General features: G+C 48.9%; 1 protein-coding gene across 1 annotated transcript; it reads left to right on the top strand.

The window, feature by feature from the left end:
• The first annotated feature begins 9,331 nt into the window (after positions 1-9,331).
• TNFSF14 (TNF superfamily member 14) lies at positions 9,332-17,431 on the top strand. The gene is made up of 4 exons (XM_067560358.1): positions 9,332-9,714; positions 12,137-12,173; positions 16,251-16,292; positions 16,537-17,431. The coding sequence occupies exons 1-4, from the start codon at positions 9,496-9,498 to the stop codon at positions 16,953-16,955; spliced, it is 717 nt and encodes a 238-aa protein (XP_067416459.1). The 5' UTR covers positions 9,332-9,495; the 3' UTR covers positions 16,956-17,431.
• Positions 17,432-19,000: the final 1,569 nt, after the last annotated feature.

Consider the following 19,000-nt stretch of genomic DNA (forward strand, 5'->3'; position numbering starts at 1 on the left):
GTTTAACAGTGAGGGTGATTAACCACTAGAACAAGCTACCAAGGGAAGCCGTAGATTGTCCCTGTCTTGATGTCTTCAAATCAAGACTTGGCTATGCTTTAGTTCAGCACAAGTTATTGGGCTCAATACAGGGGTAAGTGAGTGAGATTCTCTGGCCTGTGTTGTACAGGAGGTGAGACTAGATGATCAATGGTCCCTGCTAGTCTTAAACTCCATGAATCAGTTTAGATTGTAAGTAAAACTGTAATGCAATAGGAGGGTCTAGAGACAAGTAGTGATGAGTTTGATGTTTGCAGTCTATCATGTACGCCTTGTGCACGTTAGGTTGCAGGATTTCTACTAGCAGGTCAGGCTTCTGTACCAGATATGGACTGGCTGCAGAGCTTCCTTCTCAGTGAGGGAAACCAGATGTGTTCACTGTAACATCTGTTAAGGCACTACCAGGAATGGCTGTTAGGAGTTTAAGCAAGGTATGTTACACATGGTGCCACGTAGTGGCTGAACAACATAATACAGTTTAATCTTCTATTACTTCTCCCACTTGGTTTTACATTCCTAGCATTTACAAAATTTACATGATCATGCTATCAGTAAAGTTCAGTACGGATCAGTCTCATAAGTGTCTCTGAATCCTACTGGTCTTCTAATTACATGACCCAGATGTGTAGCAACTAGGTCATCTGGCTGTCCAACTGTCTCTGGTTGGTTTGGAATCTTTGAGTTGTCGTTCTTGCATCCACCTTCTGTAGAGTTGGCTCTGTTGATTGTTCTTTCTGATGGACAAACTGTAGCCGTAAAAGGTTTCTTGTGGTTATTTATATTGGATCTGCTTAATACCACCAAATTATCTGCTGAGTTCTTGCTAGGCCCATCATGGCTGTCGTTCTGCGGCTGAAAAGGTTGTTGGTCTTTGGTCTTTTGATGCACTTTGAATGCAAACATTTTGTCTTTGTAAGTTGGTTTTGAGATGCATTGGCCCATGTAGTTCAGAATAGCTCCAGGGCTTTGTCAGGTGATTTCAGCTCTGGGAGTATAGAAGATGATTGTAAGTTCCTTCTGAGATGATGGGCACATCTGGTCCTGAGTCCATTTTAAAATCAATAGTTTTCCATGAATATTTAGTTTCACTGCCCAGGCAGGCTCTATCTTTTCACACGTGATAGATCCCAGAAACAATGGCTCTTGACTGTAATCATAGTCAGCTCCCTGACTGCCCTAGTACAGCAAACAGCTGCAAAATGTCCATATTTTGTGCATTTATTACATATGTCACATTTAGTTGGACACACATCTTGAGCTTTGCAATTGTTCACATTTTGTCTGAAATGCTTCATAGTTAGCCTCATAGCCTCAAGGCTTTTATGGTATTGTATGTTTACAGCTTCTAAACTAGTTTCAGGTGTTTCAGTTTGTTCCTGCCTTTTGTTCTACTGTTCCACTAGTTCAGACTGCTTTACTGTCTGTATAGCTGAGGATAGATTTGTCTGTCTTTAACTGTAGAGACTGTGAGAGGTACTTGTCTGTTAACCCAATAACCAGCCTGTCTCTGATAGTTTCATGTTTTGCCATCCCAAAATCACATTTTTCAGTCAATTCATGCAAAGCTCTTATAAAAGCTTCAGCATGTTCTCTTGCTTCCTGAATTCTCTGATGAAAACATGCTCTTTCATAAACCACATTTCTCTGATGTATAAATTATGCATCAAACATAGTAAAAACTCTTTCATAGTCATCTTTGTGATTGTTTCAGTAAAGGTAACATTTAAAGATATGATATGCCTGCTTTCCCATAGCATAAATGAAAAATGATACCTGGATATTTTCACTTTCATTATGTAGTTTTGTAGCAATGTGAAATCTTGCAAAATATTGCTTACAGTCTGCCAATTCCAAAGGTCTGTCAAAGGTGAAGTTCTTTGGGGCACCAAAGAATGGCATGTCAGTGAGATCCTGCAGCGTTTGGTGCTTTGTTCCTTCTATTTGCAACCTTCATTGCTGTTTTTCTGCTGGTTTCTGCTCTTAGGTAGCACCAGTTAGGCTACCTTTACTTCTGACGCCATGTCATGTAGTGCTTGTATATGGTAGATTGCAGGACAGGCTGCTGTACCAACTATGAACAGGCTACAGCGTTTCCTTCCCAGAGAGATACACCATCTGGTTTTCACTATAAAATCCTTTAATACAATGCCAGGAAATGTTGTGACTTTAAGGTATATTACATGTGGCTCCACCTAGTGTCTGAATCATATAATACAGTTTAACATTCTGTTACACAGTTTAAACATTGATTCCTTTCTAAACAATGTGAAGAGATTGAAATTCAAAAAGCTTTCTGTATAGCTAAACACCACTCCTCTCCTGGGCCCTGATTAAGCAGTCCCTCTCTACTCTCAGCAAAGCATTTAATATTATTATGGATTATTCATAAAGCAGTAGTGTCTAAATCCCACCCATTCATGGATTAGGGCTCTAATTTACTACGTGCTGTACAAACACATTACAAAAAGATGATCCCTGCCCCATAATGGGATTTAAACATGTGCTTAAAGTTATACATGTACTTAAGTGGTTGGCTGAATAGGGATGGACTTAAATACATGACTAAATACTCTGCTGAATCAGGGCCCTAGTTAACATGTCTACTAAGGAACTACTCAGGCACAAGGCAGCATTGTCCCCTGGTGGATAAATTGGAGAACTTTGTCTCAGAAACGTAAACCACTAAAGGCCAGAATTTCAAAATTATTTAGGCTCCTAATGGGATTTTCAGACGTGCCCGGACCTGCGCCTCATCTGCTTAGGCTCTTTTGAAAATCCCACTAGATTCCTTATCTTTCGATGCCTAAACACCTTTGAAAATCTGGCCCTAAGGCCAAAATTTTCAAACCAGGGTCCCTAAAGTTATGCTTTTAAAGCCATATTGAAGGTCTGGAAATAAGGGGACTGATTTTCAAAGTCGGAGCTCTTCCAGCGACTCATGCAGGGAACTGAGAATGCTCTGCACATCTGAAAACCAGGCCACAGATTTCCAGAGCCTAAACGCAGATTTAAGTGCCACACTGCCCTGCTTTGAAAATGTGGGCTGAAGTAGCAGCAAGAGGAGAGGCAAATGAATTAACACACTGGCCCTTGAGTATCTTTTCCTCTTGCCCATTCCCAGCAGCTGTTTTTGCTAAACTAGGGCATGCTGAACAGGGTGTGATCTTTAGGGCTTAATATTTGGGCACTCACACCCCAGTGGGGTGGAGGGGAAACACCCCTTCCTAGAGTGGAAGCTCACAGCCTCACCTCCCCATTAATGGAGTCACCCGCACACCATGCTTGTGAGTGGGGCAAAACCCCCATGCTTGTCACAATCACGGCCAGCCGTGTTTTACCCGAGCAGCGGTGAGAGAGCACCAGCTGTAGCACAGCGAAGGGGCAGGGGCAGAGCTGAGGCAGTGGCTCACATGGTTTCCTCATTTCAGCAGAAATTCCCCTCTGTTCCCCTGATGTGGCTAGGTGCTCACCAGCTTCCTGCTTGACTCCCTCTCTTCCCATCATTTAAAGCAATCTCTGCAGTGCCTGCCACACCACTAATGATATCTAGAACAGCTCATCTGCGGCCCCCGGCTGTATGTGACAGGAAGGGCATCGAGCTTGCACTGTTGAGGGGAGGCGAACGGGGGTTGTATCCGGTCAGCGTGGTAAAGCACAGTAAAACAAAACCCTCCATCACGTAAGGGGATAAACAATTGTCACAAACAAGTGCTGAGAAACCGCCGTGGCTTTGTGGGGAATCGTCTTTGTTACTGGTGCATCTGGGGCGGGGAGTATGGGCAGCTTTCCCATAATGCCTCAGTTGTTGGTGCAGAGCACGGCAGCTATTTTCCCCCCTGAGGCATGCATGTTGGGATACTCTCCTTCACGGACACCTGGGAGATGTGAGGATTGGCCAACCCAGTTACACGTACAATCAGTGGATGAATAAAAGTGTTATGTGGAGTCGCCATGTTACAGACTTGAGGTCAACCCGTGGCAGATGAATCTAACCCACTGTTCAGCGTGTGTTATGCAGCCTCTTCTAATGAGCGGTTCACAGGGGACAGGTGTGGTGTAGTGAAAACTATGTTAAAATTACAAGCTATCACTTTACGTTTGTGAGGGGTTTCCTGGTCCTTCTTGGAAGTTGAGAGGCTCTGTAGGGAAGCATGTGATCTGGGTCATCCAGCAGTCAGTCGGCAGAAAGCCAGCCTACAGCAAGGTGGGTTGAGTTGCGCCTTTCTCCCTTAGGGAGCAGCCTGCTTTGTTTCTCCCTGTCTTTTGGTTCTTGTGTGTTAGTTTCTGGAGTCTAAGAAATAAAGTCGTTTTACGTTGCAACCTTCCAGCAAGAATATTTTAGGTTTTTATCTACCTTCTTTATGTGTATGTCTTCTTCAATGTAACAGTGAGTGCTATACCGGCAGGCAGGAGGGCTTAGCTGTTTATCTCACGCTCCAGAGTCTTACGCTCTTTGCTCTGAGAAGCTTGAGTTCAATTCCTGATGATGATCAAAAATGATGGTTATTATACAAGCTCCCACGGAAGTTATCAAGCGTTTGAAGAAGGCCCTTGGGTTTTTGTGGCCCCAGTTAAAAATCTACACACCCCTTCACACCCCTGTCTGGGGAATTCCAGTCCCACTCACACTGTTCACAGCCCACCCAGTACAGACCATGTTATGAGTCAGACACAGCCAGAAGTTTCAGAGCTCCTGACATGGTGGGGAAGGGGAAGAAACCTGCTAGTGAGAAAGTGGATAACTGGCTTCACCAGAACCCTAGATCCTGATGAGATGACAGGCATCTTGGTTCTAGCAATAGTGGAGCTGGGTGAGGAAGTGACTGTGGGTGTGAAAGAGGAGGTGATAAGATATCATACAGAGATGACTCCAGCACAGCCACCAACAGGTTGTTACAGATTCTATCCAGATTCAACTGGTCAGGCTGGTGAAAGAAATCCACCCAGCCACCCTTGAAACCGAGATTCCACACCAGCCTGCCTGTCATTTGGTGGCTTAAGAAAGCAGGTGACACTCTGTGACGGTAAGTGCTATCTACGTGTTATGAGTTCAGTTCCTGCATGGGGTAGATGTCTAAGAATGTCTGGTATGTGTTTTGTTTTCTCACCCTGCTTTCTTTCACAGGATATGGGCTGGAGGAAGGAACCAGTAGGTGAAATTTTCTGGCCTGTCCTACACAGGAGGTGAAACTAAATGATCAAAATGGTCCCTTCTGGCCTCAATATCAATGAATCCTACCCTCCCAGAAGGGATTGGTGGAGCTTCCCCTCACCCATGCTTGCAGTGCCCAGCAAGGGGTGGTGGTCCTGCGTGTTAAATGCCAAGTGATAACATCTCTCATTTTGTTGGTTTCTTATCGACAGCCTGCATTTGTCCCCTGGCCTCAGAATGGTTTCATTGTAAAAGATCAGCAGGTTCTGCTTATTGGTATTGCTTGGATTACACTGCAGCTGGATCTGCAATGCTGCTGGAACTGGACTGATCATTGATGCAGTACCATAGTATCTATATTACTGGTCAGGACTGTCCTCTATGTGCCTATATTGAATGTAATCAGGTCAGGATCACTGGTCCCGCAATCATCTTCCATTCCAGTGATTCATTTGTCTTTATATGTCCTAATGATATCCCAAATAGTTGCCTCATATTGGGGGCAATACTTTTTGTGTTAGAAAATCATCATCTATAATTTTTAGAAATTCTAACGATGTTTTCCTCCCGGCTGTCTGAGACCTCCAGCGTACGTCTCCCATAAGAACACAATTTTTATTTCTGTGCATTGCAGGCAGGAATTTGCCGGGACTTTCCTCTTCTTCATTTCCCTTCCAACATCTCAGAAGTGTTCGTTATCTGTGTAGTTCCATATGATGCCAAATCCTTGGTTCCAATGTGTATCATCACCAATGGAGATTTACTAGGCGACTTCGTAATCCAAAGGCCCCTAGTGACCTGGGAAATTAAAGGATTTAAAAATATGCCCTCTATTGAGTCAGAGCAAGATATTGACAGTCAAGACTCCTGGGTTTTCTTCCTCACTCTGGAAGGGGAGTGGGGTCTATTGGATCAGAGCAGAGGGGAGCTGGGAGTCAGGACTCCTGACTCTGGAGGGGAAGAGATCTGGTGGGTTACAGCAGGGGGCTTGGAAGTCCAGACTCTTAGGGGACGTCTGCACTGCCATTGAAAACTTGCAGCTGGCCTGGGTCAGCTGGCTCCAGCTAAGGGGATGTTTAATTGTGTTGTAGATATTCAGGCTCAGGCTGGAGCTCAGGATTTAGGACCCTGCGGGAGGGGGAAGGTTCCAAGGCTTGGGCTCCAGCCTGAGCCCCAATATCTACATCACAATTAAGCAACCCCTTAGCCCAAGCCCCATGAGCCTGCGTCAGCTGATCTGGGTCAGCCTCAAGTGTCTAACTCCAGTGTAGACACACCCTTACTCTTCACTCTGGTAGGGCAGTGCATGAGAGCGGTTGGCTAGGAACCAGGTCTCCTGGGCTCCATTCCCTGCTCTTTTTGGTTCATTGTGTAACCGTAGACCCGTCTCTGTGCATCATTAAAAGGAGTAGTTAGCAAACTCAGGGGAAAGGACAATTCTGTTACTTTATTTTACTTTATTTTACTTTATTTTATTTTAATGGCAATTTGTAAAGCGCACGCTGAGATCATTGGTGGGCAGAACCCAGAGAGGTGCAGAGGGTTCTTGATAAAAAGAAACGCATTTTATTCAGCCCAGCCATCTGAAGATTCACAAGGGCAGGGAAGCATTTTTCACTGAGAAAAAGTGCTTGAAAAGTCCGATTGTAATGAATTGACATCCAGACTGAAAGTGTTGCTTTCAGGAGTGGGAGTTTCAAGGACTGTGAAGCCGGGGACAGATCCTCAGCGGCTGTAAATCCCCATAGCGCCATCGGCTTCATGAGGCCTCCCCAGCCGTGGATCTGGGCCATTGACTTCAATGGAGCAACACCAATTTACTCCAGGTGAGGATCTGGCTCCAAAGTCAACCTGCTTTCAAACTGGTTTCAAGAAATCTAAGTACAGTATCAGGCCTGGCTCCTGCAATTGGATCTTCATTCATGGGTGGACTCTGAGTCTGAGCTGATCTCCAGCCAAGTAAGGCAGGAGCATAAAGGTCTGGCCATGTGGATCCAATTGCAGGATCATGGCCCGAATGGTTAATATTTTAAATTAAAACTCTTGAATCCTTATCAGTATTACAAAAAATATTTTAGGCATGACTACATATGGAGTTATTCCGGATTGACTATTCCTGATTAATTCCATGTGTGGACGCTCTTATTCAGATTAAGAGTGCCTTGTTCTGAATTAGTTTTAAGTACTTTAGTGCCTTGTTCCAGCTAACAAAACATTCTTATTCCAGAACAAGCACGTCCACACATGTTGTTATTCCAGAGTAGCTATTGTACTTTAAATTGATACCTTAATCTGAATAAATTTTAAAATACAGACAAACCAGAGAGGAAAAAGGGAGTTATCATGGGACTTGGGATATCTAGGTTCAGTTCCTTGCTGTGCCACTGACTTTCTTCTGTGACCGTGAGCCAGTCACTTAGACCCAGATCCTAACTTCTATTGATTTCCAGATCTGGGCCTTAGGGTATTTCTACACTGCAATAAAAACTCTGCAGCATGGAGGCTTGGAGCCCAGGTCCACTGACTTGGTCTGTGAGACTATAAAATTGCAGTATAGATGTTTGGGCTTTGAGACCCCCCCCTCACCTCATGGGGTCTTAGAGCCCAGGTTCCAGCAATGTCTACACTACAATTGTATAGCCCTGCAACCTGAAGCCCACGTGCCTGAGTCAGCTGACCTGGGCCAGCCCTGGCTATGCTGCAGGTCTTTTACTGCAGTGTAGACATATCCCTAGTCTCCTTGGGCCTCATTTCCCCATCTGTACAATGGGGATCATTGTTTGCAGTGGTGTAGTAACTGTTTTAGTCTATTTTGCCAGTAGAAATTGGTCCAATAAAAGATATTACCTCACCCACCTTTTCTCTGCAATGGGGCTAACAGCACTTCCCTACATCACAGAGGTGTTGTGAGGATAAATACATTAACGACTGTGCAGAGCCCAGACACTGTGTGGATGGACGGCCATGTAAGTATCTTCCAGAGAAAATGAAAACTCATATTTCATTTTTCACAGGATTGATTCTGTTTGCTTTCTGTATTCCAGTGAGTGTAGACAATTATTAATTATATCCCCTGTTGTCTTTACAGACCCGAACGCCATTTTGCCAGGGGCTGTACAAACACATGCTAAGAGATATTCACCCCCCACCTTCCCAGCAGACGTTTACAAGCTAATTACAGACTAGTCCCTTTCATTTTTCTGTCTGGTCAATTTCAGGTTCAGATTCAAGTGTTAACAGGAGGTTGACCTAGTTCGGTGGCAAAGAATGCTTGAGTCTGAAGAAAACTCTCACTGTTGTATTTTGAAGAAAACTGAGGAAATGTTACAGACAGGACCTGATGCTGCTTTTTTAACCTGGACAGGCACTTCAGCATTGACCTTGGGCAAGTCATTTAGTCTACCTGTGCCTCAGTTTCCCATCTATAAAATGGAGGTATTAGCACTGCCCTGCCTCACAGGGGCGTTGTGAGGCTTAATGCATTAAAGATTGTCATGTGGTGGGGGCCAGATAAGCATCTAAAATTACTTAAATTGGAAGTTCTTTAGGGCAGGGTCTGTCTGTTTGTTCTGTATCTGTACAGCACCTAGCACAATAGGGTCCTGGTCCATGACTGAAGCTCCTAAGCACTACCATAATACACCTAATAAATAATAGCACTAATAAGATATTTATTGTATGCCTTAGTGTGGGGTCATGGCGCTGAACCCAGCAACTAAAGCAGTCTGATGTTTAACCCATAATAACAGAAGCTGCTTCTTCAGTTCAAGGGGCTGGGGGTTGTGAGCTCCAGGCTGAGGGGCCTGGATTTGATCCCCACTGATGACTATGGTAGCTGGTTAAACATGAGTCCAGGTGATCTCTAGTGGAGGTTTTAAATGGAAGGAATAATTCAGGGCTGGGAAATCCCCCATGGAGGTCCCTTTTTCCTACCACACAGTGGAAAGCACAGAGAGGCCATGGCTGTCTCTACCAGAAAGACATGTGCTCCTGCAGGGAGGTGAGGCGGCGGGGGGGGGGGGGGAATACACCAGAGGGAGGCGTGGTTTCTGACATGACAGCCCCACCCAGCCAAGTGAGAGAAAAGTGTAAGGACACGGAGGGAGGCCAGTTGGGTAATAGTGTGGTTTCCTCTACAGTGCTGTGGGCGTCACAGGCTCGGATACTTAACCCAGGCCGCAGAGGAGATGATAAATCCTCTTCTCACCAGGGACGGCATCACATCTCCCTTGGCTCTGCCGTCGGGTCCATAAGTGTCTCCCGGGCTCTGCTTTGGACTTTCCCCCGCTCCACCAAGAGCAATCATGGGTGATGGCGTAGTGTATCCTTCTGTCTTCGTGGTGGATGGGCAGCAACACGGGGTCCCCTTTGTGCCACCAGTTAGGAAGAAGCAGCGGGCGTGCTGGAATGGCCAGTTCCTCCTGACCTCCCTGATCATCCTCGCCCTGCTTGGCATGGCCACCGAGGGCTATTTCCTTATCCGTTTCCAGAAAGAGCTGGCGAAGACAACATCCCAGGTTGGGGTGAGTGACAGGGAAAGGGGAGCAGGAGACGAGATTCTCTCATCATGCATGGGCACTGATGGGCCAGATGTGCGTGCGTGCGAGGGGATGGGGCTCTACGTGTGTACGTGTGTGCACTGTGCTGTGGAAATGAACTGGTATGCACTTGTGGGGGGGGGATCTATAGTGGCGGCTTGGTATGCTGTGTCTGGGCAGTGCCTCTGTGTGTGTGTGTGTGCGTGTGCACATGCTGGAATGTGAAAATGCACTGAATGTGCATGTGTGTTGGAAAGGGGCTGTATGTGGTGTGTGTACATGTGCGTGTGCTGTAATTTGGAAAAGAGCTGGTGTGTGTGTGTTAGGATGAAGTTGTGTGTTTGCTGGGACAAGGATCTGGGCATGCGTGTGTGCGCTCAGGCAGGGTCTGGGCAGCACCAGTGTGTTGGAATGAGGTTGTGTGTAAAAGAGTTTGGATAAAACTGTGTGTGCCACAGTATGTATCAGGATGGAGTTGTGTGCTTACTGGAAGGGGGGTCTGTGTGTGTGTGTGTGTGTGTGTGTGTTGTGATTAATGGGGATGGATTCATGTCTGCTCATATGGGACAGCACAGGTTTGTGTTAGCAGAGAGTTGCACATGTGTTGACACAGGGTTTTGTGTGTCTGTGTGTTGCGATGGGACTATGCAGCAGTATGGGACAGCACATTTGTGTCAGCGTGGAGTGTGTATTGAGTCAGGGCTGGTATGTACACACCTGTTTGTGTAGGACATTGTGTCTGTGTGTGCTGGGAATGGGCAGTGTGTCTTTGCTAGGGTGAATCCATGTGTGTCTTTGTGCTCCGACAGGGCATTGTGTGGTTCTGAGTGTGTGTGTGTGTGATGGGTTGGAGCTGTGGATATGTGTATAAGTTGGGATGGCACTCTGTATATGGTGTGTGTGTGTGTGTGTGTGTGTGTGTGTGTGTACACCTGATTCCACGAGACACATTTCAAGCCACGTTATTTTGGGCTTGTGGACAGCTGTGCCGGCTGGTGGCAAACGTTCCTGTGGAACCCCAGAACTGCTCCGGGCCGGGTCCTGCTGCGCCCCTCGTGGGGGGCTGTGCAGTGAGAAACTCCAGGAACTGTGTCCAGGCCCCTCCTTTTAAGGGTCTTTTACCCCAACAACCAACCCCCACCACCCAGGAGCCCCAGGACCCCCTGCAGTCTACAGTGACCAACCGGGATCACTGGGGCAGCAAGGGGAGCGGGTCGGGGGGGGGGGGGTAGTTAGTGAAGGGGCTGTTCCTTTGGGGTTCTGAATTGCCTGGGCCCTTGTGGGTCTGCTGCCACCCCCACCCCCCCCACTAGCCTGGGCTGCAAAAGGGTGGAGACCAGGACAGGATCCCCGAATGGGCTGGGCTGGTTCGAGCTGCCATCCCAAGCTGTGTTCAAACCTGGGTCAACCCCAAGTGCATGTAAACTGCTTCCAAACCTGTGTTATGGGGCTGGATTTCACGGTCAGGCACAGAGCCAGGCCTCCTGGCTTCCATTCCTGGCTCTGGTAGGGGCGTGGGGTCTAGTGGGTTAAAGCCGGGGGGATGGGACGTCTGGGTTCTATTTTAGCTCTGGGAAGGGAGTGGGAGGTAGGACTCATGGGTTCTGTCCCCACCTCTGACAACTCTGAGCCAAACTTTCCAAAGCAGCTTTCAATTTCGGGTGTCCAGCGTGAAGGCCCAGCAGCCTGATTTTCAGAGTTTACTAGCATTTAGGGCCAGAAAGGACCATCCGATGGTCTAGCCTGACCTCCTGCATATCGCAGGCCATTACATTGCACACCTCTATTAATCCCAAAGATGTTAGTGACACTAAAGAATTTCAGTCCTCAATTTCATCCATGCTGAGGATCAGCTCCTCAAAGATGTTAAGGTGTCAGAGTTTGGAAGATCTGGGCCCAAGCACCTGTAATTCTCGGTGAACTCTTGGGGAGCCCCACTGAAAATGTCGACTTTTTCTTGAAAAAACGAACACCTGAAATTCTTCAGCCAAAACCCAAAAAATATTTGGCTGGAAATTTCAAGGAATTGGGGGGCATATGTTTTTGCTGACAAAAAAATCAAACGTTTTCCAGGAAATCAGGTCCTTTCCTTCCAAAAAAACCATTTTTGTTTAGTCAAAAGGCCAATTTTCCAATGGAAAGAAAAATCGAAGGAATATTCTAAGCCCACTCTGAATTTAGGAGCTCAGCCTCTCAGAATTAGCCGCTTGCTGTCTACAGGCATCCGGCCATAGACGGGGCATGCTGTGGATTTTACATGTAGTGGGGTAATTCCGGAATAACTCAGTTGACATCGGTGGGGTAAAATGTGAGTTGGGCCAGGTCTGTGATCTTCAGAGTGGGTGTGTGTGTCAGAGAGAGAGAGACTCCTGTTTAACAGACATCTCTTCTGTATTTTTTATTCTAGGAGGAGGCAGGGGCCATCTTTGAGAAGTCCATGCAAGGTAAATGTCTTTTTTTCATTTTGCTAACCCTCCACCATCTTGGCGGTCAGCCAGCTGAAAACCAAAGCCAACTTTTAAGAGCTCTCAGCTCTCCCAAGGAGGGACAGATTTTGCCAGAACCACTCCGCTGGGGTCACAAAGGACATGCCTACACTGCAATTAAACACCCGCAGCTGGCCCGTGTCAGCTGACTCCAGCTCACTGCGGGGCTGTGTAATCGCGGTGCAGACCTTTGCGGTTTGGGCTGGACCCTGGGCTCTGGGACCTTCTCCAACCCAGGCCCAAATGTCTACATGGCTATTTTTAGCCCCGTAGCACAAGCCCTGCGAGTCCAAATCAAATGGCCTGGACTCTGAGACTCGCTGCCGCAGAGTTGGTTTGGGGTTTTTTTTTTTTGTGCTGTGTAGATAAGTCGAGGCACCCGGGATGCTAAACACGTCGGTATCTCAATGGGAGCTGAGCTGTAGTAAATCAGAGTAATCCCATTGAGTTCACACCAGCTGAGGGTTTGGGCCAGGAAAACGAATCAACCTAACGCAGCTGCCACCTCCCCGCGGGACTAAATACCAGGGCTTGACTGTGAGGTCCCTTCCACTGCTGTGAATTTGACCTAACGTTGCCACCAGAGCCAGTGGCGTTACACTCAGGTCAGAGCGGGCAGAGGTGAATTCCTGCCCCGCGGTTGGATCCGCTGGTAACGGCAGCATCCACCCATTTATTCCCAAGCAGACGTGGCGGGCTAGAGCCGCAGTTCATGTCAGTCTGGCCCACGTTGGAGCGATGCCCGTTGACACCAGCTGGAGATCAGGCTCTAAATTCAGCCGTCGATTGATTTGCAGTGAACAGTCTAACTCACTGTACCCAGAAGTGAGTTTCCACGAAGCCTGGTGTGACTCCGGCAGGGGGTAGGGCTAATCTCTGATAATGAAGCCCCTTTTTCTTCCCTCCCCCCCCATTTCCTCTGGTTAAAAGCTCTGCATCAGCCGTTCCACTCTAGGGACAGAGGTGTGTGCTAGCAGAGAGCGTTGCAATGGGTTATTTATAATACCTTGATCAACGAGAGCTTATTCATAGCCTCAGGGACTCTCAAGTCAGGGTCCATGGGCCCATCAGTGGTTTATATCATTCTAGCTCTTCTTGGTGGTAGAAGGAGAAATTTGTGGTACGAATGGTGGGGAAGGCTGGAAAGGAAAGGCCTCCTGCAGGGTGACTTTCAGCTGTTATGGGTGGGAGGAACCACTGGGCTGCACTTCTCCATCACGGCAATTTTTTCATCAAGATTGGATGTTTTTCTAACAGATCTGCTCTAGCTCCAACAGGAATTAATGCAGGGAAGTCCTATGGCCTGGGTTATACAGGGGGTCAGACTAGATAATCAAAATGGTCCCTTCCAGCCTTGGAATCGATTAATCTAAAATCAGGATCTCGGGTACCCTTCTGCTGTGGTAGCATTTTGCAACGGTATCAATGGCTGCAGGTGTTTGCAGACTAGTGAACCAAGTATTTGAGACCTGGAATGCTAGTCCCTGCTATGCCACTGGCCTGCTGGGTGACCTTGGGCATGTCACTTCCTCTCTTTGTGCTTCAGTTTCTCCTTCTGTATAATGGGAACAATGATATTGCCTTCCTAAAGTGCTTTGAAACCTGATGAAAAGTGGTGTAGAGCGAGTTCGGAATGATGATGATGCTATTAGCCCATCACTGTGACTTTAATATGTTGTATTGATTACCTTGGTCAAGAGCACAGTAACGAGGTGGCTAGCGTGTATGAGCTACGCTGCCCTCTGCTGGATGGTACCAGAACTGCTCAGAAATGTCATAGTCCCAATACTGCTAACAGAGATTTTCCTTCAGCTCCAATGGCTTTTGGAGCAGAAATCATGGTTTCTGTCCCTGCCGCTGCTGTCCGGTTCCCAAGCATCCCTGTCGTGCAGCATAGCGAGACTTGGGACACGACTAGGTGGCTTGGATTTGGAACAGCGGGGGGGGGCTGGGGATATTGCTAAGCCAGGGTGGTGGATTTGTTATTTGTATTGAAGTAGCACCTAGGAGCCCCAGTCATGGCCCAGGACCTCGCTGTGCCAGGCGCTGTACAATTTAAACACAGAATAAGAAGACAGTTCTTGCCCCGGTGACCGTGCTGGTTTTAGTGGACCAGATACTCAGCTGGTGCAAATCGGCGTAGCATCAGTGAAGTCAAAGGAGCCTCACTGATTTGCACCATCAGAGGCTCTGTCCCAGGATGTTTAACAGTGGCCATGGGATGGGTTTGGATGGCTCTGCAGACGGTGGTATAAATATCATGCCGATCTGGCCCATTTTGCAGCCATGCTCAACAAAGGAACCACTTGGCACTTGCAAGCCCAGGCCCTGCTACTGCAAAAACAATGCGCTCTCACAGAAAATCTCCCTTTAGCTGCTAGCAGGATGGGGTCTCCGACACATGGCTAGGCGGTTCCAAATCCATCCAGCAGAGGACAGTGGGGTCCAGAGGTGCTAGACCCTTCATTGCACTACAGTGCGGCATGGCATGTTTGCCTAGAGCAGTGTTTATCAACCTTTTAAGTAGCAAGTACCCCCTGACTTCTGAAACTTTTAATAAGTGCCCAACACTCAATTTTCACTGACGAATGTGAGCCCTATGTTGGAAGAAGGGCTGAGTATATAAGGCCGTGATAGGACAGATGTCAGATCTTAGTGTGGGTAGATTACCACCTTTACACCAGGGGTGCACAACTCAAGTATGTACCTGGGCTAGAGGTGAGGTTGGCCAAAGCCAGGAGGCTTTGAGCGGCACGCCAATGCTGGGGAATATAAAGGGCCGTACCCAATTTTTTGCCAAAGATTTGAGAGGAGGAAGGGGTGAGAGAGACAGGGAAGGAGGATGAGAGAGAGCGAGACAGGAAAAAGGGTAACTGGTAAAATCTGGGGCTGTCGTAGTTGTCAATTTCACTGTTCAGCTAGAGCAGTGAAATTGACAAGTTTTCTGGGCACTGGGCTTTGAGCCAGGGACCAGGGCTGCCACCTGGGCAAGTTGCAGGCGGCTGCTGCCTGGCTGACAGTCCGGGAGGTGGGTGACTGCCACCCAATCTGAGCTGGGGCAGAGGAGGCTTCTGCACCAGCTGGGACCCAGGGATGTGGGCAGGTGGCTGCTGCTCGTCTGCAAGCCGGGGCGCTGGAGGCCGTCCCTTGGCTTGGAGCCGGGGAGTGGGTGGCGGCCGCCCAACTGCGAGCCCAGCTCGCGAGACACAGGAGGCTGCCCCCAGGCTCCCACCTGGGATCTGCGACCGGACGGGAAGCAGGGGGCTGCCACCCGCCTTCCCCAGAAGTCGGCAGCTGCCACCCCACCTCCCCTTCACTCTGTTTTTCCCTGGGTACCCCCTGCCTGTGTCTCGTGTACCCCCAGGGGTACGTGTACCACAGGCTGAGAAACTATGGCCTAGAGCATCCTCCCACAACCGCTTTCCGGGAGAGGGAGGCGGGGAGGGAGGAAGAGGAGACTTTCTGAGCTGGGTGCAGTGAAGCGGGGGGGATGGAAACGAGACAGAAAGGAAACAGAGAGAGAAATCAAATAGCAGCCCCGATGAAAGTGCAGGCTAGACCCAGCGCGGGGGAGAGTGGAAGGAAGTGGTGACAAGGGAGGGGGGGATGGAGGAGAGCGATACAAGCGCGGGTGTGACAGGGAGGGGAGAATGGAACGGGGGTGTAATGGAGTGAGTGGGGAGAGATGTGTTGAGGTTGGAATGGAACAAGGCAGATGAGGGGCGAGATGCACGTGACGTGGGGGTGAGTGTGACAGCAGGGTGTGGAGGGGGGACATAGGGCACCCTTGCTTTACAATAGAGGATGAGTCCCAGTTCAGATCTGGGGTGTTGCTCCACCTGGGTCCATTGGCAAAGTTCTGACCCGGAGCTGGGTTCAGACTTCAATTCAGATCCAGGCCCATCTCCAGAAATCAGCCCCAGGCAGCTCCTCCCCAGCACTCGCTGCCGTGGGGCTGGCACTGGGCAGGGGACAGCGGACTCAGGGCTGGGCTGATCTCACAGCTGGACCTTTGTTCGTTTGTTTCATTTACAGAGCGGAAACTTAACGCTGAGAAGCCAGCAGCTCATGTCATAGGTAGGTCGGGGTCCTCCTTAACCTCAATTGTGTGGTGGAGGGGCGTCTTGTCTAGTGATTAGAGCAAGGGAGGGTGGGAGCCAGGACTCCTGGGTTCTATTCCCAGCTCTGGGAGGGATATGTGATCAGAGTGGGTGGATGGGGCCAGGACTCCTGGGTTCTATTCCCCGCTATGCCACCTTTCTGGGCTGAGACCAAAGGAGGGAGCCAAAGCCTGACATGTTGTGGGCATCGTATTCCCCAGAAGCTGCCTTCACCACCTCTAGGAACGGCTCTCTGCAGTGGGAACACCATAAGGATTTGGCTTTCCTGCGTGACATGAACTACCGGGACGGCTCCCTCGTCTGCATCAAGCCCGGCTATTATTACATCTACTCCAAGATCCAGTTCATGGTGCAGAGCTGCTCTCAGCAGAGCCAGAAACCCTTCCTCACCCATGGCATCTATAAGAAGACCCCCAGGTACCCCCAGGACACGAACCTTGTGGTGAACATAATGGCTTACTGTGATAGGGAGGACAGCGACGTCTGGCTGGACAACAGCTTCCTGGGAGGAATCTTCCACCTAGAGGAGAATGAAGAGGTTTATGTCCAGGTATCGCACAGACAAGTGGTGCAGATCAGAGATGGCACAAGGTCTTATTTTGGCAGCTTCATGATCTGAGCAGGCCCCTGCCCCGAGCCGCAGCCTCCGGGTTTTGGACTGAGGCAGCCGTTTATAAATGAGGCCTTGTGGTTTTTAATCTGTCACCGCCATAGTTTCCCTACGTGGCCCATAACTCTCATCCAGCACCCCCCAAAATACAACTGCACCCCGCTGGTCTGCTGAGCTCCCTCGACTGGTTACTGAAGGTTGACCTCACAGTCTGGTCACAGAGCTTGGAAGAAGGAAGGATGTTGAGGTGTTGTACTAGGAATCAGGACTCCTGGGGGCTAGCCCTACCTCTGCTACTGACTTGATGTGTGACCTCAGTCAAGACACCTTCTCTCTGTATGGCTTGCTTTCCCCAGCTGGGCATAAAAATGCCGTCTCACAAGGGTGTCCCAAAACTTAAACAGTGCATTGAGCGCTTTGGATGGAAGATGCTCTGGTAGGCAGTATGGTCCATGGGGAGTGGCTGAACTGGAGTGAGGACTCCTGGGTTCCAGTCTCCCTCTGGGAGAGGGAGTTGGATCTAGCAGTTAGACCAGGGGAGACTGGGAGTCAGGATTCCTGGGTTCCATCCCCAGCTCTGCTGCCCACCTGCTGTGAAACCATGAGCAAGTCACCTTGCCTCTCTGTGCCTCAGTTTCCCTAACTGCAAAACAGGAATGAGGGTTCTACCCTTCCCTTGTGCTATAGGCCATAGTATAGGCCTGCGTAGCTGGCACCTCTCCCTCAATCAGGCCAGGCGGGTTTCTGAATAGCTTTGGAAGCCAAGATGAGCTTTGAAGGCGGAGGGGTGACGCTGGGCGGGAAGAGAGAAGCGAGTTTAAGGTTGAGGTCTTATCTCTGAGACTAGTGATGGGGGGTTCTGGATGAGACTTGCCTCCCAGTGAACTGGCTAGCGCCGGGGACTAGGAGGCCTGGCATTTCACCTCGAGATTTGCCAAGGCCAGCCGGCCCTCTGCCGCTGTATGGCTGTGAAGCTTCAGTAGCTCCATGCTCGTTTACGCCTGCCGGCCGGGTGTATTTAACTGGCTAGCAGTTCTGCTTAGCCAGCTGGTCATGTCTGATGGGGCTAAATCCTGCAGTTACCTTTGCTCAGGGCGAAGGGCCTTGGGGGCCAGATCCTCAAAGGTATTCAGGCACCTCCCTTTGAGTATCATGGCCTGGGAGTAAGAGTTGCAGAGAGCCAGCTGGTGCAAATCAGCGTAGCTGCAATGGAACAATGCCAGCTTACTCCCGCTGAGGATTGGACCCTCGATAGTTAGCCCTGCGTTTCTGCCCTTGGCGAGAACAGGCCTGCTTCTCCTCTCCCTGGCTGTGGTGTAAATCAGGAGTAACTTCACCGAGGCCAGTGGAGCGGCACTGACATAAGCTTTGCCCGCGGGGAGACTCACGGTAACGGGCCCAGATCTCCAGCGCGACTAAGCTGATTTACAGCAGCGGGGGTGCGGCCCAGCCCTTCTCGTCCCCTGCGCTGCTTTTCATGCCATGAATGTATGTACATGTGTGCACCTATTTATTTTACACGGCGTGCTCCCTGATATTCAGGGTGCAGCTGTTTCAAATGTTTATTTATCCATTGCCCCACGGCCATTGGACAGGAGGGTGCGGGGGGCAGAATCCGACTTTTTTTTTTTTTAATAATTTGATGGATAATATCGATGTTCATTGTAGGCATTAAAAAAAATGATCGATTTAAATGTTCACAGTTGTGCAAAATGACGGGGAGCTTTCCCCCCTCCTGTTCTTTTTTGGTTTCAATGCTCACAGTTGGGAGAAATTGGCAGAGGGGGCAGGAGGAAGATAATTCTTTAATGAAAGTAGCAGTTGAGATTCCAGACATTAAATCTTCATAACTGTCAAAACACAAACTGTCAAAATAAACCAAGTCAGTGTCCTTAAACCGAACTCTAGTACGTTCTCCAGCTGCATTTTGGGAATCTCCAACCTCGGAGCTTTTTAAAGCCCGGCTTGACAAAGCCCTGGCTGGGATGGTTTAGTCGGGGTTGGTCCTGCTGTGAGCAGGGGTTTGGACTAGATATCTCCTGAGGTCCCTTCCA

This window comes from Emydura macquarii, unplaced genomic scaffold, assembly GCF_026122565.2.
Source record: "Emydura macquarii macquarii isolate MOO-44397 ecotype Brisbane River unplaced genomic scaffold, CSIRO-AGI_Emac_v2 contig_2292, whole genome shotgun sequence".
In the NCBI taxonomy this organism is placed as follows: Eukaryota; Metazoa; Chordata; order Testudines; family Chelidae; genus Emydura; species Emydura macquarii.

Coding starts and splice junctions, on each gene's coding strand:
- TNFSF14 (XM_067560358.1), top strand. CDS start 9,496: ATGGGTGATGGCGTAGTGTATCCTTCTGTCTTCGTGGTGGATGGGCAG. Junction 12,174..16,250: donor CTTTGAGAAGTCCATGCAAG/GTAAATGTCTTT, acceptor TTTCATTTACAG/AGCGGAAACTTAACGCTGAG. Junction 16,293..16,536: donor GCCAGCAGCTCATGTCATAG/GTAGGTCGGGGT, acceptor CGTATTCCCCAG/AAGCTGCCTTCACCACCTCT.